Source organism: Diabrotica virgifera, chromosome 6, assembly GCF_917563875.1.
Source record: "Diabrotica virgifera virgifera chromosome 6, PGI_DIABVI_V3a".
Taxonomy (NCBI): domain Eukaryota; kingdom Metazoa; phylum Arthropoda; class Insecta; order Coleoptera; family Chrysomelidae; genus Diabrotica; species Diabrotica virgifera.
The window spans coordinates 125,479,887-125,502,499 of record NC_065448.1 but is presented as its reverse complement, the minus strand read 5'-3'; the positions used below and the strand labels follow the sequence as shown (position 1 = coordinate 125,502,499).

Genomic DNA, 22,613 nt, shown 5'->3' with positions numbered 1-22,613 from the left:
ATGACAACATCTACATACCCACTACGATGTAAAATTGAAATTGATGGGAAAATAATAAAGCAGGAAGCAAGGTTTAGATATCGGGGAATAGATGTAACCAGTTACGGTGATGTTGAAGAGGAAGTACGGCAACAAAGCTTAAAACCAAGTAAAGCGGCGGGATCTCTTAATGACACAATCTGGAAGAACAAACACCTAACACAAGACACAAAAGCAAGAATCTATAAAGCAGCAATTAGACATATATTGACATACACGGCGGAGATAAGACCTGACACATCTAAAACGAGATGACTATTAGAATCAACAGAGATGAAAATACTCCGACGAATATCAGGGAAAAGTATGTTGGATAGGGAGAGAAGCGAAAACATAAGAAGATCATGCAATAAGGAAGACATAAATGGATGGGTGGCAAAACGAAAACAGGAGTAGAACGAACAGATTAGTATATAGAATGGCAGAGGATAGGATAGTACGAATAGCACGAGATAAGTCACCAAATGGACGAAGAAGTATTGGCAGACCAAGAAAAAGATGGTGCGATAACTTAGACCATTTAGGAGGCTAATATTGAAGAAGAAACAGGCTTTAAAGCCTACATATAAGAAGGAAGAAGAAGAAGTAAATTACATGATTTGTATCGGACTTGTAGTAAATACACTATCCGTGATGTACCCATCGAGCAGTTTTTGTAGTCTGTAGTACAAACGATAACAGATCATAAAACGAGAGATTAAAACGGTCAACGAAATGGTGACTGGCCACTGTCCTTTAAGAAAACACCTATACACACCAGGTAAGGTGAATTAAACGTGGTCCAAAAAATTAGAAATGGAAGACGAAACTGTCATATACATCCTATGACGTTGCAATGTGATTGATAAGTGATGTGAGAAAGCAATTCACTGGTCAACTGAGGATTGACTACCAAAACAAGGAAATGTGGCCTTTGATGAGGCTACAGAACTTTAACAGGATATGCGTTTAATGGAAAAAATAAGGTAAAGTAAAGAAATCATGAAGAAACTTTACCTTATTCGTTCATCACCAACAAAAACGGCTCGTATCATTTTTAGAAATCAATATGTCATTATATTGATATATTGATCAATCTGCTATATCCCTGTATATTGATCAATCTTCAATTATATGGTTAAACAGAATACTGCAATTTATAAAGATATATTTTATTTGCTTTTGATGTAACCCACTTCTTTTATGAATACTACGTACATATTTGATTACGGTACAGTTCATTCGAAATCCTCAAAATAAACTAAATATACACAAGAATCACCCTGGAATAATTCCATTCATGGCTGTATAATTGATTTATCTTTGCCAATAGAAAGCTATTTGAATACAATTTAAAAGTTATGTAAATAGTCAATTATGAAGTTATATGCAAATAGAAGCAACAAAGTTAAGCCAGTAATAACACAGTTTAGTTTCCAGAAATAAATGGGGTACTTAAGCGTTGAGAAAATAGAACACATACCGATTCCATTTGTTTTACGAGAGGTTTTATTGCTGTTTTCTATTCATCGTTGAATATGTCGATTTTCAAGTTTTACTCTTTAAACCAGAAAATTACCGACTGTTTGCTTACCCTTAAACCGCAGAGAACATTTTAGAAGAAATTTACTGTTTTTCTGCTTGGAATAAGTAGTAAAATATTTGTTGTGCACACAAAATTCTAAAGTTTAAATTATTTTTCACAATAATATGATACACTAAGCAGCAAAATTAACGCACCACCTTACAAATGGAACATTTTTGATGTCTTGAATTTCCTAAACCTGTTGTCCGATTTGAGTGTTTTTTTTAGTATGTTATTCTTTAAGAATTTCGATATAATAATATTGTTGCTAGAAAGGTAAGTGTCATTTTATACAGGGTGTAACAATCATATTGTTTTTTTTTTCTTAAAGTTCGGAAGACCCTGTGGAATATCTAGCATACATAAAATATTGATATTAAAACTCAAGGTAGCCTTAGGATTTCTAACTATTTTGTTTTTTAATTAATTCGCTTATGTTTGACAATAAAAGATATATGTACTATTGTATTTCAAATGAGGTTTACTGTTTGGTCTTGAACAATATTATTCCAAATCCGGAGATCTACTGTTTCTACCTCTTGTAAAGTTCTAGGAGGTGGCAAACGCTGTCGTAGTCTTCTGCCACAAATAATGTTCGATTGGGTTAAGATCTGGACTATGCAGTGGCCAATTCAAAAGTCCGAAGATCTACCTGTTGTAAATATTCGGTTACAGTTTACACAACGTGAGTTCTTGCATTATGGTGCATTAGCAAAAAAATGTAACCAATATAAGCAGCCGATAGCATGGTAACTAAGTCCTTCGCTATATAAGGTCACTACTTGAACACACTCATTGTGGGTCAAATTTCTTGTAGCTCTTTCCATTTCCACCTCTCATTTCCAATGACAACTTACCTGTCTAGCTACAATATTATTACAGGAATATTGTTAAAAAGTAATGCTGTAACACTCAAATCGGACAAGAAGTTAAGGAAATTCGAGACATCAGAAATGTCTCATTTGGTGAGCAAAATGTGCGTTAATTTTGCTGCTTAGTGTATAATAAATTATAATATATTAAAATCATAAAAATAAACTTATTATGACTTTGGATTTAGGTACTACAAAATATAATAATAATAATAATAATAATAATAATAATAATAATAATAATAATAACATATTACAGGGGGCTGCCAACATATTACAGGGGGTATTATTACATATTACATAATAATAATAACACATTACCGTCCAACATATTACAGGGGGCTGCCAAGCATTTGCTGCAACTGAATATAAGGAACGGCATGACGCAGTGGGAAAAATCCTTCATCAAGAGATAGCTAACAAGTTGGGACTTCTCCAAACGGACCATCTCCCATATTATCAATACGTTCCTGAGAGTATGCTTGAGGATGGCAACTACAAGCTATACTGGGACCGCAGTGTGCTCACAGACCAAACAGTGGCACATAATAGACCAGATCTCGTACTAGTTAATAAATTAACAAGACAAACAACACTAATTGATGTGGCGATACCTAACAACAATAATCTACGTAGTAAATTTACTGAAAAGATCGCCAAGTATAGAGATCTGGAAATTCAAATACGGAGACAATGGAGAATGCAAAGTACCCAGACGATACCTATTGTTATATCTACTACTGGAGTCATTCCGAAGACCCTCCTCGAAAGCATAAAAAAGCTGGGTCTCAATGAACATCTTTATAAGACCATGCAGAAAGCTGTACTACTTGCGACGGCCAGAAGTGTACGAAAGTTTTTGGGAGATACACCTGCATTCCAAGTCACCTAGGGCTCGATAACACGGAAAGAGTCCCACCAGAGCTCAATCCTTTTGATACCGTAGGTATCTGGGATGAGTCAATTTTCCCCTTAGAGGGAGTGTGAGTCGTATGGCTAAATCGGGAAATAATAATAATATATAATATATAATAATAATATAATAATATTATAATAATAATATAATAATAATATATATAATAATAATAATAATAATAACCCCTGTGGGAGTTTTATGTCAGTTCTTCTATCAGGCGCGGCCCCCTGCGAATGGGGGATGCTTTCTGGGTATTCGTAGCGCCAATACCCAGAGAGTAGCAGGAATACTTGCCGTGGAACAAAAACTGACACCTGGCAGTAGGTATAAAATGCACACCCATTAGAATGGAGACAAATAGTTTATGTTTAGGGCCGCTGCCTGGGGATCGCCAGGGCACGTCTGGAGCCGACGCTGGACGTGACAGCATGCGGGACGTCGGTGGCAGGGTGTTGAGGAGGCGGGCCCCTGTCACACAAACAGCTACAGCCCAACAACAAGAACAACAACCACAAGCGAGCCAAACAACAGCAAGAGCTCCACTCGCTGAAGGTGCTGCGCCGGAACATCAGCCGGCGCTCACTCAAGCGGGACGACCGAGGCAGCGCATGAAATGGACTGTGTCCATTAACGAAAGCATCTTGCGCTTCTATTATAAGGTGACAAACCTCGGTCAAGAAACGATCGGCTACAGACAACAGCTGTATGCCGAATTTTGCAGGGAGTACCCAGATATTCAAGTATCGGAGCAAAGAGTATCAGATCAATACCGGGTAATCGTAAGAAACAACCTTATCCCAGAGACTAGACGCAATACGATCAAAAGCGAAGTCGAACGGGAGATTAATAACCAAGAGCTAGTTTTAGATCAAGTCCCTAATGAAATCCTTGATGAGCAGATTCCTGAGATTCCCATACCAGAAACTCAACCTGACAATACACAGCAGGAAAACAACGAGTTGCGCGATAGCCTAGAAAACGAAATGGCTCGTGCCGTACAAGAGTTTAATGGAACAAATCCACTTAGCAGACCACCGCTACCACGAATAAACTCTTGTAAGAAACTAGGTGCCCTGTTACAAATTGTGAATACTGAAGTCCTACCCAATTATGTCGTAGAAGCCCACACATTGGAGTATCTGCATATGCTAATCTACTGTGCAGCTACAGCAATTGCCAATGTAATGGGCGTTAAGATCAGAACACGACGGGGTACTAATAACGGAAGGACTGGTAACAGAATTGCACCCTGGGAAAAAAGACTTCTCGGAAAAATTGAATTACTGCGTAGGGATATTGGGCAAGTCACGGAATATATAAGAGGTGTAACAAGTAGAAAAGTCATTAAAAGAGCTGAAGAAATAATGCGGAGCACTGCAAGACACTCGAGATATGATCCAGAAAATAACACAGCCCAACAGTGTCTGGATACATTAAAACAAAGACTCTCCGTCTATTCAGGACGATTAAGAAGGTATAAAGTTAGTAACAACCGAAAATCTGACAATGCACTTTTTGAGAACTCTGAGAAGGCGTTCTACCGAAAACTCAATTTCACCGTAGAAAGTGTCGACAAGTCTTACCCAAGCCAAGAAGAAATTCATGAGTTTTGGGGAAATCAACTTTCCACACCAGCTGCTTTTAACAACAATGCTGGCTGGATAGAAGATACGACGCACAACTGTCACCACTACGTCACTGCTAACTACGAACCATTCACGACTGAAGAAGTCTCAAATGTCATCAAAGAGCTTCATAACTGGAAATCTCCTGGACCAGACGGAGTTCAGAACTTCTGGCTTAAAAAGTTTTGGAGTATTCATGAGTGCTTATCAACATTAATTAATCATGTTATTTCTAATCCGCAGGAATTACCATCATTTCTAACTCAGGGAACTACTTATTTAATACCCAAGGATCAAAATAGCACCCAAGATCCATCCAAGTACCGCCCAATTACTTGTCTTCCAACTTTGTATAAATTGGTCACATCCTGTGTAACCCGGCGTATCTACCAACATTGTGCTCTAAACAATATCATAGAGCCTCAACAGAAAGGATGCGCTAAGGGTTCCATGGGTTGCAAAGAACAACTTATCATCGACTCAGTCATTTCTAACCAGGCATACACTAAAAAAAAGAACCTTTTTACTGCTTTTATTGACTATAAAAAGGCCTTTGATTCAGTACCGCATGAATGGCTAATAGATATATTGAAAATATACAAAGTAGATGATAACATAGTGACCTTTTTAAGGCATATAATGAGAGATTGGAAGACTAAAATTCACCTCCAAATACCTGGTGAAAACAATATCGAAACCGAAAATATCGCAATCAACCGGGGATTATTTCAAGGAGACTCGTTGAGTCCATTGTGGTTCTGTTTAGCTTTGAACCCCCTTTCCCAGCTATTAAACTCCACTGACTCAGGTTTTAGCATTAAAAGCAATAATACTGTGGTAGCGAAGCTCAATCATCTGTTGTATATGGATGATTTGAAATTAATGGCTTCCACTCGAGAACACCTAGAAGAGATGCTAAAAACTGTAGAAACATTTTCTAATGATATTAGTATGCAGTTCGGTCTAGACAATGCCGTGTTTTGAATATAGTCAGAGGAAAGGTACAGCCCGGTGGATTCGATATGCAAAATGGCCAGAACATCGAGGCCATGGGCGACAACGATATGTACAAATATCTTGGAGTAAAGCAGGCGCGGAAAATTGACCATAAGCAAATGAAAACTGAGATAACTACTGAGTTTATAAGAAGGGTAAAACAGCTGCTTCGTTCACACCTTAACAGTAAAAATTTGTTTAAGGCACTAAACACCTACGCTTGTTCCGCGCTTAGCTATTCATTTGGTATTGTTAAGTGGACAAAAACGGATATAGAAAATCTTCAGCGAAAAGTACGAACACACCTCACAAAGGCACAAAAACACCACCCTAAAAGTGCAGTAGAACGAACGACATTACCCCGGTATTTAGGAGGAAGAGGACTTATGGATATAGGTGAGCAATTAGATAAACAAATTGCTAATTTAAGAACTTATTTTCAGATGCAGGCTGAGACATCTACTCTACATCGCGCTATCTGCGCAGTAGATGACACAACACCGATCAAACTGAGGGAAGCAGAACTGCGCATAAACCACCTTACTAAGGACGAAAAAGTGCGCGCCTGGATGGGTAAACCTTTGCACGGGCGACATCCCAATGAGGTCAGTCAAGATTATGTCGACAATATAGCGTCGAACTACTGGTTGACATCAGGAAAGATGTTCCCTGAAACGGAGGGTTCATTACTGGCCATTCAGGATCAGGTTATACCAACCAGAAATTACCTGAAATATATCATCAAAGACCCTCAGGTTCAAAACGACAGATGCCGATATGGATGTCAAGCCCAAGAAACCATCCAACATCTTACAGGGGGCTGCCAGGCATTTGCTGCAACTGAATACAAGGAACGGCATGACGCAGTGGGAAAAATCCTTCATCAAGAGATAGCTATCAAGCTGGGACTTCTCCAAACGGACCATCTCCCGTATTATCAATACGTCCCTGAGAGTATGCTTGAGGATGGCAACTACAAGCTATACTGGGACCGCACTGTGCTCACAGACCAAACAGTGGCACATAATAGACCAGATCTCGTACTAGTTAATAAATTAACAAGACAAACAACACTAATTGATGTGGCGATACCTAACAACAATAATCTACGTAGTAAATTCACTGAAAAGATCGCCAAGTACAGAGATCTAGAAATTCAAATACGAAGGCAATGGAGAATGCAAAGTACCCAAACGATACCTATTGTTATGTCTACTACTGGAGTCATTCCGAAGAACCTCCTCGAAAGCATAAAAAGGCTGGGTCTAAATGAACATCTTTACAAGACCATGCAGAAAGCTGTACTACTCGCAACGGCCAGATGTGTACGAAAGTTTTTGGGAGATACACCTGCATACCAAGTCACCTAGGGCTCGATAACACGGAAAGAGTCCCACCAGAGCTCAATCCTTTTGATACCGTAGGTATCTGGGATGAGTCAATTTTCCCCTTAGAGGGAGTGTGAGCCGTATGGCTAAATCTGGATAATAATAATAAGTGATAGATAAGTGTCGTATTTTAAATATAGTCAGAGGAAAAGTACAGCCCGGAGAATTCGATATGCAAAGTGGCCAGAACATCGAGGCCATGGGTGAAAACGATATGTATAAATATCTTGGAGTAAAGCAAGCGCGGAAAATTGACCATAAACAAATGAAAACAGAGATAACTACTGAGTTTATACGAAGGGTAAAACAGCTGCTTCGCTCACACCTTAACAGTAGAAATTTGTTTAAGGCACTAAACACCTACGCATGTTCCGCGCTTAGCTACTCATTTGGTATTGTAAAGTGGACAAAAACAGATATAGAAGCTCTCCAGCGAAAAGTACGAACACACCTCACAAAGGCACAAAAACACCATCCTAAAAGTGCAGTAGAAAGAACAACATTACCACGGAATCTAGGAGGAAGAGGACTTATGGATATAGGTGAGCAATTAGTAAAACAAATTGCTAATTTAAGAACTTATTTTCAGATGCAGGCTGAGACATCTACTCTACATCGCGCTATCTGCGCATTAGATGACACAACACCGATCAAACTGAGGGAACCAGAAATGCGCATAAACCACCTTACTAAGGACGAAAAAGTGCGCGCCTGGATGGGTAAACCTCTGCACGGGCGACATCCCAATGAAGTCAGCCAAGATTATGTCGACAATATAACGTCGAACTACTGGTTGACATCAGGAAAGATGTTCCCTGAGACGGAGGGTTCACTACTGGCCATTCAGGATCAGGTTATACCAACCAGAAATTACCTGAAATATATCATCAAAGACCCTCAGGTTCAAAACGACAGATGCCGATATGGATGTCAAGCCCAAGAAACCATCCAACATCTTACAGGGGGCTGCCAGGCATTTGCTGCAACTGAATACAAGGAACGGCATGACGCAGTGGGAAAAATCCTTCATCAAGAGATAGCTATCAAGCTGGGACTTCTCCAAACAGAGCATCTCCCGTATTATCAATACGTCCCTGAGAGTATGCTTGAGGATGGCAACTACAAGCTATACTGGGACCACACTGTGCTCACAGACCAAACAGTGGCACATAATAGACCAGATCTCGTACTAGTTAATAAATTAACAAGACAAACAACACTAATTGATGTGGCGATACCTAACAACAATAATCTACGTAGTAAATTTACTGAAAAGATCGCCAAGTACAGAGATCTAGAAATTCAAATACGGAGGCAATGGAGAATGCAAAGTACCCAGACGATACCGATTATTATGTCTACTACTGGAGTCATTCCGAAGACCCTCCTCGAAAGCATAAAAAAGCTGGGTCTGAATGAACATCTTTATAAGACCATGCAGAAAGCTGTACTACTCGCGACGGCCAGATGCGTACGAACATTTCTGGGAGATACACCTGCATTCCAAGTCACCTAGGGCTCGATAACAGGGAAAGAGTCCCACCAGAGCTCAATCCTTTTGATACCGTAGGTATCTGGGATGAGTCAATTTTCCCCTTAGAGGGAGTGTGAGCCGTATGGCTAAATCTGGATAATAATAATAAAATTGAAACCGAAAATATCGCAATCAACGGGGGCCTGTTTCAAGGAGACTCGTTGAGTCCACTGTGGTTCTGTTTAGTTTTGAACCCCCTTTCCCAGCTATTAAACTCCACTGACTCAGGTTTTAGCATTAAAAGCAATAATACTGTAGTAGCGAAGCTCAATCATCTGTTGTATATGGATGATTTGAAATTAATGGCTTCCACTCGAGAACATCTAGAAGAGATGCTAAAAACTGTAGAAACATTCTCTAATGATATTAGTATGCAGTTCGGTCTAGACAAGTGCCGTGTTTTGAATATAGTCAGAGGAAAGGTACAGCCGGTGGATTCGATATGCAAAATGGCCAGAACATCGAGGCCATGGGCGATAACGATATGTACAAATATCTTGGAGTAAAGCAGGCGCGGAAAATTGACCATAAGCAAATGAAAACTGAGATAACTACTGAGTTTATAAGAAGGGTAAAACAGCTGCTTCGTTCACAGCTTAACAGTAAAAATTTGTTTAAGGCACTGAACACCTACGCTTGTTCCGCGCTTAGCTATTCATTTGGTATTGTTAAGTGGACAAAAACGGATGTAGAAAATCTTCAGCGAAAAGTACGAACACACCTCACAAAGGCACAAAAACACCACCCTAAAAGTGCAGTAGAACGAACGACATTACCCCGGTATTTAGGAGGAAGAGGACTTATGGATATAGGTGAGCAATTAGATAAACAGATTGCTAATTTAAGAACTTATTTTCAGATGCAGGCTGAGACATCTACTCTACACCGCGCAATTTGCGCAGTAGATGACACAACACCGATCAAACTGAGGGAACCAGAAATGCGCATAAACCACCTTACTAAGGACGAAAAACTGCGCACCTGGATGGGTAAACCTCTGCACGGGCGACATCCCAATGAAGTTAGCCAAGACTATGTCGACAATACAGCGTCGAACTATTGGTTGACATCAGGAAAGATGTTCCCTGAAACGGAGGGTTCATTACTGGCCATTCAGGATCAGGTTATACCAACCAGAAATTACCTGAAATATATCGTCAAAGACCCTCAGGTTCAAAACGACAGATGCTGATATGGATGTCAAGCCCAAGAAACCATCCAACATATTACAGGGGGCTGCCAGGCATTTGCTGCAACTGAATACAAGGAACGGCATGACGCAGTGGGAAAAATCCTTCATCAAGAGATAGCTAACAAGCTGGGACTTCTCCAAACGGACCATCTCCCATATTATCAATACGTTCCTGAGAGTATGCTTGAGGATGGCAACTACAAGCTATACTGGGACCGCAGTGTGCTCACAGACCAAACAGTGGCACATAATAGACCAGATCTCGTACTAGTTAATAAATTAACAAGACAAACAACACTAATTGATGTGGCGATACCTAACAACAATAATCTACGTAGTAAATTTACTGAAAAGATCGCCAAGTATAGAGATCTGGAAATTCAAATACGGAGACAATGGAGAATGCAAAGTACCCAGACGATACCTATTGTTATGTCGACTACTGGAGTCATTCCGAAGACCCTCCTCGAAAGCATAAAAAAGCTGGGTCTCAATGAACATATTTATAAGACCATGCAGAAAGCTGTACTACTTGCGACGGCCAGAAGTGTAAGAAAATTTTTGGGAGATACACCTGCATTCCAAGTCACCTAGGGCTCGATAACACGGAAAGAGTCCCACCAGAGCTCAATCCTTTTGATACCGTAGGTATCTGGGATTAGTCAATTTTCCCCTCAGAGGTAGTGTGAGCCGTATGGATAAATCTGGATAATAATAATAATACAGACGTCCTGTGGGAGTTTTATATCAGTTCTTCTATCAGGCGCGGCCCCCTGCGAATGGGGGATGCTTTCTGGGTATTCGTAGCGCCAATACCCAGAGAGTAGCAGGAATACTTGCCGTGGAACAAAAACTGACACCTGGCAGTAGGTATAAAATGCACACCCATGAGAATGGAGACTAATAGTTTATGTTTAGGGCCGCTGCCTGGGGATCGCCAGGGCACGTCTGGAGCCGACGCTGGACGTGACAGCATGCGGGACGTCGGTGGCAGGGTGTTGAGGAGGCGGGCCCCTGTCACACAAACAGCTACAGCCCAACAACAAGAACAACAACCACAAGCGAGCCAAACAACAGCAAGAGCTCCACTCGCTGAAGGTGCTGCGCCGGAACATCAGCCGGCGCTCACTCAAGCGGGACGACCGAGGCAGCGCATGAAATGGACTGTGTCCATTAACGAAAGCATTTTGCGCTTCTATTATAAGGTGACAAACCTCGGTCAAGAAACGATCGGCTACAGACAACAGCTGTATGCCGAATTTTGCAGGGAGTACCCAGATATTCAAGTATCGGAGCAAAGAGTATCAGATCAATACCGGGTAATCGTAAGAAACAACCTTATCCCAGAGACTAGACGCAATACGATCAAAAGCGAAGTCGAACGGGAGATTAATAACCAAGAGCTAGTTTTAGATCAAGTCCCTAATGAAATCCTTGATGAGCAGATTCCTGAGATTCCCATACCAGAAACTCAACCTGACAATACACAGCAGGAAAACAACGAGTTGCGCGATAGTCTAGAGAACGAAATGGCTCGTGCCGTACAAGAGTTTAATGGAACAAATCCACTTAGCAGACCACCGCTACCACGAATAAACTCTTGTAAGGAACTAGGTGCCCTGTTACAAATTGTGAATACTGAAGTCCTACCCAATTATGTCGTAGAAGCCCACACATTGGAGTATCTGCATATGCTAATCTACTGTGCAGCTACAGCAATTGCCAATGTAATGGGCGTTAAGATCAGAACACGACGGGGTACTAATAACGGAAGGACTGGTAACAGAATTGCACCCTGGGAAAAGAGACTTCTCGGAAAAATTGAATTACTGCGTAGGGATATTGGTCAAGTCACAGAATATATAAGAGGTGTTACAAGTAGAAAAGTTATTAAAAGAGCTGAAGAAATAATGCGGAGCACTGCAAGACACTCGAGATACGATCCAGAAAATAACACAGCCCAACAGTGTCTGGATACATTAAAACAAAAACCCTCCGTCTATTCAGGACGATTAAGAAGGTATAAAGTTAGTAACAACCGAAAATGTGACAATGCACTTTTTGAGAACTCTGAGAAGTCGTTCTACCGAAAACTCAATTCCACCGTAGAAAGTGTCGACAAGTCTTACCCAAGCCAAGAAGAAATTTATGAGTTTTGGGGAAATCAACTTTCCACACCAGCTGCTTTTAACAACAATGCTGGCTGGATAGAAGATACGACGCGCAACTGTCACCACTACGTCACTGCTAACTACGAACCATTCACGACTGAAGAAGTCTCAAATGTCATCAAAGAGCTTCATAACTGGAAATCTCCTGGACCAGACGGAGTTCAGAACTTCTGGCTTAAAAAGTTTTGGAGTATTCATGAGTGCTTATCAAGATTAATTAATCATGTTATTTCTAATCCGCAGGAATTACCATCATTTCTAACTCAGGGAACTACTTATTTAATACCCAAGGATCAAAATAACTCCCAAGATCCATCCAAGTACCGCCCAATTACTTGTCTTCCAACTTTGTATAAATTGGTCACATCCTGTGTAACCCGGCGTATCTACCAACACTGTGCTCTAAACAATATCATAGAGCCTCAACAGAAAGGATGCGCTAAGGGTTCCATGGGTTGCAAAGAACAGCTTATCATCGACTCAGTCATTTCTAACCAGGCATTCACTAAAAAAAGGAACCTTTTTACTGCATTTATTGACTATAAAAAGGCCTTTGATTCAGTACCGCATGAATGGCTAATAGATATATTGAAAATATACAAAGTAGATGATAACATAGTGACCTTTTTAAGGCATATAATGAGAGATTGGAAGACTAAAATTCACCTCCAAATACCTGGTGAAAACAATATCGAAACCGAAAATATCGCAATCAACCGGGGCCTATTTCAAGGAGACTCGTTGAGTCCATTGTGGTTCTGTTTAGCTTTGAACCCCCTTTCCCAGCTATTAAACTCCACTGACTCAGGTTTTAGCATTAAAAGCAATAATACTGTGGTAGCGAAGCTCAATCATCTGTTGTATATGGATGATTTGAAATTAATGGCTTCCACTCGAGAACACCTAGAAGAGATGCTAAAAACTGTAGAAACATTTTCTAATGATATTAGTATGCAGTTCGGTCTAGACAAGTGCCGTGTTTTGAATATAGTCAGAGGAAAGGTACAGCCCGGTGGATTCGATATGCAAAATGGCCAGAACATCGAGGCCATGGGCGACAACGATATGTACAAATATCTTGGAGTAAAGCAGGCGCGAAAAATTGACCATAAGCAAATGAAAACTGAGATAACTACTGAGTTTATAAGAAGGGTAAAACAGCTGCTTCGTTCACAGCTTAACAGTAAAAATTTGTTTAAGGCACTAAACACCTACGCTTGTTCTGCGCTTAGCTATTCATTTGGTATTGTTAAGTGGACAAAAACGGATATAGAAAATCTTCAGCGAAAAGTACGAACACACCTCACAAAGGCACAAAAACACCACCCTAAAAGTGCAGTAGAACGAACGACATTACCCCGGTATTTAGGAGGAAGAGGACTTATGGATATAGGTGAGCAATTAGATAAACAAATTGCTAATTTAGGAACTTATTTTCAGATGCAGGCTGAGACATCTACTCTACATCGCGCTATCTGCGCAGTAGATGACACAACACCGATCAAACTGAGGGAAGCAGAACTGCGCATAAACCACCTTACTAAGGACGAAAAAGTGCGCGCCTGGATGGGTAAACCTTTGCACGGGCGACATCCCAATGAGGTCAGCCAAGATTATGTCGACAATATAGCGTCGAACTACTGGTTGACATCAGGAAAGATGTTCCCTGAAACGGAGGGTTCATTACTGGCCATTCAGGATCAGGTTATACCAACCAGAAACTACCTGAAATATATCATCAAAGACCCTCAGGTTCAAAACGACAGATGCCGATATGGATGTCAAGCCCAAGAAACCATCCAACATCTTACAGGGGGCTGCCAGGCATTTGCTGCAACTGAATACAAGGAACGGCATGACGCAGTGGGAAAAATCCTTCATCAAGAGATAGCTATCAAGCTGGAACTTCTCCAAACGGACCATCTCCCGTATTATCAATACGTCCCTGAGAGTATGCTTGAGGATGGCAACTACAAGCTATACTGGGACCGCACTGTGCTCACTGATCAAACAGTGGCACATAATAGACCAGATCTCGTACTAGTTAATAAATTAACAAGACAAACAACACTAATTGATGTGGCGATACCTAACAACAATAATCTACGTAGTAAATTCACTGAAAAGATCGCCAAGTACAGAGATCTAGAAATTCAAATACGAAGGCAATGGAGAATGCAAAGTACCCAGACGATACCTATTGTTATATCTACTACTGGAGTCGTTCCGAAGAACCTCCTCGAAAGCATAAAAAGGCTGGGTCTAAATGAACATCTTTACAAGACCATGCAGATGTGTACGAAAATTGTTGGGAGATACACCTGCATACCAAGTCACCTAGGGCTCGATAACTCGGAAAGAGTCCCACCAGAGCTCAATCCTTTTGATACCGTAGGTATCTGGGATGAGTCAATTTTCCCCTTAGAGGGAGTGTGAGCCGTATGGCTAAATCTGGATACAGACGTTAATTAAACCATGTCCTCATATTTCAGTGCTATGAATATATATAAAATCGAGGCCAAAATTATGGAATAAAGTAATTTTTTCGGGAATGGGCCATTTTGAAGAAAAATCCCGAAAAAGGCTGATGTTAACCATCTGATCGTGGTGAAGTAAACAATGATTTTTGACGAGAGGTTAATTTCCCGACTCTGCACCCCCCACTACTGTTTATATGTGCACGTATATAACGAATGGCGGGAAGTTTGAAATATAAAATATTACCAACCAGAGCAAGAGCAATCTAACCTTACATTTATAAAAGTGTTTTGTTATTGTTTTTGTATAAGTGTTTGAACTATTTTAATTTAATTTTATATTAACAAATTTACATTTTACATTAATAAAATGCTTAGGATTTGAGGAACAATTTGGTGATGATGAAAGAATAATATATTTTTTTAAATAACTCTTGAACCTGTACCATACGAGAACGAAAAAATTTATGGAAATTTTTGTTAAGGTTTATAGTTTCCTTAAAAATACTGTGATATAATTTATGTAAGAGCTGGCTCCTGGTTTACGTTATATAATTATTCAGTAATTATAAGTAACCTTCCTTTCATGGAAAATGGAAATACATATTATGATATTTTTTTGCTTGATATTTATATCTAATGAAATTTTTTTAGGTACTATGAGCACTATCACAGATCAAGTTTTAATAACTTTAAAAACTTATATTAGGGGTTGTTTTTATATATGGTTATGGATGGTTTTGGTGGTATACCTACACAAAACAATTACTGAAAGATTTATAAAACTCATGAAGTTCTAGCAGATAACCTTGTTGTTAATATTGATCGAGAATATGTTAACACAGAAGATATTCCATTTATGAGTACTAATCTATAAACATGCTATAAAATACCATAAAATTTAACATTTATAATAAATATTTAAACCTTTGTTTTATTGCGTTTAGTTTATATTCTTAATACACTTTATGTTGAACAGCTCTTGAATTGAATATTCTAATTTTCAATCAGAAACATATCCTTATAACAAATTCTAAACTGATCCACAATGTCTGAAACATGGTTTGTTTATGAAAATTTATTGTTTTCACTGTGTTTGTTAACTCAACCGTTCTCTCCAGTTCTTTCTCTTTTGCCAGTCCCTTACTGCAGATTTCTTTTTTCCATTGCTTGGTCCACTTTATCTCTTCTGAAAGATCTTCGAGTCTGCCTCTCTTCCTTTTTCCTATCAATCAGGTTCCACTCTGTTATCCTTTTTATTAAACGTTTTTGTCTGTTCTCCTGACCTGTCCGTAACAGATTAATCTCTTCTGCTCTATGTAATCTTATATTTGAGTTGATTCCCATTCTTGTCTTAATCTCTGTTATTTGTTCTATCTCTTCTTGTTACTCTGAAGCTTCTCCTTAATAATTCTATCTCTATTGCTCTTATTTTGTTTTTGGTTTTCTTATTTATTATCCAATTTTCACATATTTAAGTCAGAATAGGTACTTTTTGTCATGGTGCTATATGTTTTTTTGTTCAGTTTTCAGTTGCTCCTTTGTTTGATATTATGAAACCTGAATACTTTTATTTGTCTATTCCTTTGATTACTCTTTAATTTCTTTGATTTATTGACCTTCGTCTATTTGCAACTGCTTTATTTCTGTATTCAGTTTTTTTCGGTTTATCGGTTCTTCCATTATTTGTATGTTTCTGTTCCAGTTTTTTCATGATAAAGCCGAGGTCATCTTCATCCTGTACAATCACTATTTGGCCACCAGTAAAACTTAGCATATATAAAGGTATTTGTTTCTTACTGGTATCCCCATTCCTTCGCACTTTCTTTTCCATGGTTTCAGGGTTTTTTTACTGAAATATTGGTTATTTTGTCGTTTTAAAATGGACTGTCAATATATAGGTATATATATTATTTGTAAAAGCACGTGATCAGTTTTTTTATTTTTAATCATCTGCTTGAAAAATAATGCTCATTTTGTTGTTTATTTCTAAATCGGAAATATGATTTCCTGTTCAGAATTCGTCTTTTTTAGGAATAAAAACAAATATCAAAACTCAATCAAAATAATTCACAATAATAATGGTTGAGACACTCAAATAAGTAGGTATAGTTTCATTTCCAACAAAAAAAAAAGCAATCAAAAAGTTCAAACAAACACAGGAAAGGTCACATTTTCTTTAGCCATTTCAAAAAATATATCGACGGCCTAATTAACAAACCACGTAACTCACATTATCCTGATTTTACAGGAGCAACAAAAAACTAAATAACTTTGAAAAAGTAGGCCTTACTGACTTTATACTTTTTAAAAACACCATACAAATACAATATAAATATAATTCTAATAGCAGTATGATATTTTCTTTGTATAAATATACCTAATATAATTCTTTATTGCAGTTGAGGAGTTTTTCCAGATTTAGTTACGGAGTTACGTGGTATTACTTTAAGAGATAGGTGGATTGCAAACTTTAAATTAGGGAGTTAAGTGGTTTTAAACCCAATATTCTATTAATTTGAACTACCTTCATTTGACCCAATGTTACAAAGTATTATCTACATAGAAGAAATAAAGTAAGGACAGTACAACTTTGGTTGAAAACGTGTATTACACATTTGTTTTAAAAAAATATCAAAGTTTTGTTACATGGGTAAATTATCATAATTTGAGTGATAGTCTTTTGTAATACTCGGTTTCAGTTCTTGTAAATGTTGATATTTAGCCGCAGTAATTTTCAGTCTGTCATTGTAGAGTGGTTGAAAGTTAAAGTTATCTTCAAGGAGCTCTCGAACTTTGTCCTGGTAACTGGTCAAAGATTTATTTTGATCTTGGGCTTTTCTTCTGGATTTTCTGGATCCTTCACTAACCTTTTTTTTGGTATCATTATAATCTTTTGCCTTGCACCAGTTTTCTGCATAGAACAGATATAGATGAGCTTTTGATAACCAATTCGGCTCCAAGTAAAGTTTTTTTGAGCTCGCCTGGCAATAGTGTGATTCCCCGTTCGGAACGCAAAAAAAAATTTTTCAATGATTCCAATCTTTAGTTTAAATCGTGTTGCCTTGACATTATTTTTGCATTTTGTTTCTTTGCTGTATTCTCATTCTTCTTTGTTGGATTCTAATTCGTATTTGGCTCATCTATTAAGTCATCATCTTTTTCTCTGCTATTTTCAAGCCAGTTTTTGACCATCCACTTACCTAAATCCAAAGTTGAGAGTAGAGGGAACTACTCATAGTACCTAAAAAAAATTCCATTAGATATAAATATCAAGCAAAAAAATAGCATAACATGTATTTCCATGAAAGGAAGGTTACGTATACTTACTGAATAATAATATAATGTTAACCAGGAACCAGCTCTTATATAAATTATATCACAGTATTTTTATGGAAACTATAAACCTTAACAAAAATGTGTTATTAAATTCTTCCATAAATTTTTTCGTTCTCATATGGTACAGGTTCAAGAGTTATTTAAAAAATATATATTATTCTTTCATCATCACCAAATTGTTCCTCAAATCCTAAGGATTTTATTAATATAAAATGTAAATTTGTTAATATTAAATTAAAATAGTTCAAGTTCAAACACTTATACAAAAACAATAACAAAACACTTTTATAAAAAATGTAAGGTTAGATTGCTCTTGCTCTGTTGGTCATATTATATTTCAAACTTCCCGCCATTCCTTCAATACGTATATACGCACATATTTAAACAGTAATGGGGGGTGCAGAGTCGGGAAATTAACCTCTCGTTGATTTTTGAGAGTAGGAGTCGTGTGCTAGAACGTTTGTAAGGTTATATAATTCTCTACTCCGTAATATAAACATTAAGGGCCGGTTGTTCGAACGCTAATCAAGAAGTTTATTATAATTAAGTCCCCTTAACAACCAGCAAATAAGAACACCTCTCATTCGTACGTGAATCAGTTGATTGTAATCAATTATGTTAATTATCATTATGATAATTAACGTAATTTATTGATTAATTAATTATTAATTATTAATTATTAATTATTAATTAACATCACTCTCTCTTCAATCCTGACCCCCCGGAGGGAGTGTAGTGGTCGACATGATGTCGTGTATTGTCCGTCTCCAAAGATCTCTGTCTTTGGTCATTTCTTTTAACTCATGCATAGGTCTTTTGCATATTCCTGTAATTTGATCGATCCATCTTGTTGGGGATCTTCCTCGTGATCTTCGGCCTTCCACCTTTCCTTGTGTAATGAGCCTTTCCATGTTTTCTGTGTTTGCTCTCATAACATGTCCAAAATATTTTAATTGTTGGAGATGGACTTTACTAGAGAGTCATTGGCTAACTTTTAGCTCTCTTAAAATTGAATTAATTATTTGTTCTATGGTCGGTCCAAGGAATTCGTAGCATTCGTCTCCAATAGAACATTTCAGTGGCGTCTATCTTTCTTCTTTCCGAATTTCTCAGGGTCCAAGATTCACATCCGTAGGTCAGTACTGGGAATATTAAGCAGTTGATCAACCTCATCTTTAACGCTCTTGAAATTTGACATAATTAACATAACAATTATTAAAATAATTGATTAATAAATTGCATAATTGTAATCAATTATGTTTTCAGCAACCCAAACAAAGTTGACATTGACAGTTGGTGACAGTAATCAAATATTTGATAAGGATCAGTTGATTCCATTTTTGATTAGCGGTCGAACAACTGGTCCTAAGATTATTATTTTTACACTGTGACCAAAAAATATTTAATTTTTGAATTATGTAGTGTTGTTGGAGTGTAACATTCAGGGTCAACTCTGAATTACATGAAAATTTGGATTTAGGTTCTAGCTACCCTCTACTTCTAATTTGAACTTGAAAGTGCTGTTGGTTGCTTTTACTTGAGGGGTGACAGTTAAACCTTCTCTACGGGTTAAAAACGCGCGTTTAAAATAAGTCCGGAAATGAATAAATTCACTACTTAATTCTTATCAACTTTCGACCTACAATTTTTTTTTTATGTAAGTCAATACTTTTGGAGTTATTTGCGATTGAAAATGTTTAATTTACGACAAGTAAAAACACGTTTTCTGGAGGTTTTTCGCAAATACCTGACACAAAAAGTTACCCTTTAATCGAAAAAATATTCCTATCAAAAATATAAATATGGTGCAATAATGAAGTCTAGAAACCCAATAAAATTTCTCAGGGTCCAAGATTCACATCCGTAGGTCAGTATTGGGAATATTAAGCAGTTGATTAACCTCATCTTTAACGCGCTTGAAATTTGACATATTTAGGGCCGGTTGTTCGAACGCTAATCAACAATGATCATTATCAAATATTTAATTACTGGCCCCAACTGTCAATGTCAACTTTGTTTGGTTTGCTGAAAACATAATATGAAATAACTTAATCAATTATGTTAATAATTGTTATGTTAATTGATTAACTAATCTCATAATTTTAATCAATTATATTTTCAGCAACCCAATAAAAGTTGACATTGACAGTTTTTGTGACAGTAATTAAATATTTGATAGTGATCATTGTTGATTAGCGTTCGAACAACCGGCCCTTAGCATAACAATTATTAAAATAAGTGATTAATAAATCGCATAATTGTAATCAATTATGTTTTCAGCAACCCAAACAAAGTTGAGATTGACAGCTGGTGACAGTAATCAAATATTTGATAAGGATTAGTTGATTCCATTTTTGATTAGCGGTCGAACAACCGGTCCTAAGATTATTATTTTTACACTGTGACCAAAAAATATTTAATTTTTGAATTATGTAGTGTTGTTGGAGTGTAACATTCAGGGTCAACTCTGAATTACATGAAACTTTGGATTTATGTTTTAGCTACTCTCTACTTCCAATTTGAACTTGAAAGTGCTGTTGGTTGCTTTTATTTGAGGGATGACAGTTAAACCTTCTCTACGGGTTAAAAACGCGCGTTTAAAATAAGTCCGGAAATGAATAAATTCACTACTTAATTCTTATCAACTTTCGACCTACAATTTTTTTTATGTAAGTCAATACTATTGGAGTTATTTGCGATTGAAAATGTTTAATTTACGACAAATAAAAACACGTTTTCTGGAGGTTTTTCGCAAATACTTGACACAAAAAGTAACCCTTTAATCGAAAAAATATTCCTATCAAAATATAAATATGGTGCACTAATGAAGTCTAGAAACCCAATAAAATTTCTCAGGGTCCAAGATTCACATCCGTAGGTCAGTACTGGGAATATTAAGCAGTTGATCAACCTCATCTTTAACGCTCTTGAAATTTGACATAATTAGGATAAAAATTATTAAAATAATTGATTAATAAATCGCATAATTGTAATCAATTATGTTTTCAGCAACCCAAACAAAGTTGAGATTGACAGTTGGTGACAGTAATCAAATATTTGATAAGGATCAGTTGACTCCATTTTTGATTAGCGGTCGAACAACCGGTAATAAGATTATTATTTTTACACTGTGACCAAAAAATATTTAATTTTTGAATTATGTAGTGTTGTTGGTAGGGATGGGAAATACCTACCGGTTTAAACTTAAAACCGGTTTTTTTACTTCGCAATAACAGGTTTTACCGGTTGTTTTTTTGTCCCGGTTATAACCGGTTTTTTCTTTTTAAAGTAAAAACCGGTTATTAGGTTTTTACGGTGATTAGGATTAGGTTAGGTATTATTTCGGATCCCAGTCATAATTATTATTCTCAAGTAATTATTCCAAACAAAACCATAATTCAAATTTTATTTCATTTTATAAAATACAGAAAAAAACTGAAAGTGCAATCTCACATCAGCCAGAAACAATTATTAACTTTTATTATAATATTTCCTTGAAAAGTTATTTTTAATCATAATATTTACATAAGAAGTGATCTGGTTGAATTAGACGCAAACATCATCTATTTTTCACACTTAACTCTTGACATTGAAAGTGGGTGAATGACTTTTTCTGATTACCAAAAATAATGCTCTGACTATGAATATCAAATTACTGATTACGAATACGAATCTCCAAGAATTTCGCTACGTTTTCAAAACGATACACTCATACAGGAAGCATTAAATGAGTTAAAATGTACCTATTCTACAAATATACAAACGTGTTAAAAATAATACATGTTCTTTCGATAGTACTAATTTTGATCATATTAATATCGAGTCGAATGTATCGCAAACTAAAGTGTATTGTAAATGTAACTTTGTAAACTATTGGGTTAAAAAACCGAAAACCGGTTTTTGGAAAAACCGGTGTTTTTGGCCGGTTATAACCGCCAGGTTAAACCGTAAGCAAAAAAAAACCGGTATAACCGAAAACCGGTGTTTTGTCAAAAACCGCCATCCCTAGTTGTTGGAGTGTAACATTCAGGGTCAACTCTGAATTACATGAAACTTTGGATTTATGTTCTAGCTACCCTCTACTTCCAATTTGAACTTGAAAGTGCTGTTGGTTGCTTTTACTTGAGGGGTGACAGTTACCCCTTCTCTACGGGTTAAAAACGCGCGTTTAAAATAAGTCCGGAAATGAATAAATTCACTACTTAATTCTTATCAACTTTCGACCTACAAATTATTTATGTAAGTCAATACTTCTGGAGTTATTTGCGATTGAAAATGTTTAATTTACGACAAAAAAACAGGTTTTCTGATGGTTTTTCGCAAATACCTAAAGGCGGAAATACATATCCGCGCCGCAAACTCCGCGCCGTGTGAGCGCCGCGCGTTCCTGGCGCGGTTAATGTTCGTTAACATTTTTCATTTTGACGAACCTTCCGCGATCCAGAGGAAACTTACGAACATTTAGTAATTGTAGATAATTAGTATTAAATGTGGGTCCCT

General features: G+C 37.3%; 1 protein-coding gene across 1 annotated transcript in view; it reads right to left on the bottom strand.

Moving 5' to 3' along the window:
* Positions 1 to 17,419: 17,419 nt before the first annotated feature.
* LOC126886190 (uncharacterized) overlaps positions 17,420 to 22,613 on the bottom strand; it is a 225,681-nt gene continuing 220,487 nt past the window's right edge. The window contains exon 3 of the mRNA XM_050653045.1: positions 17,420 to 17,688. Within this exon, the coding sequence (XP_050509002.1) occupies positions 17,420 to 17,688 (269 nt within the window). The remainder of the gene's footprint in view (positions 17,689 to 22,613) is intronic.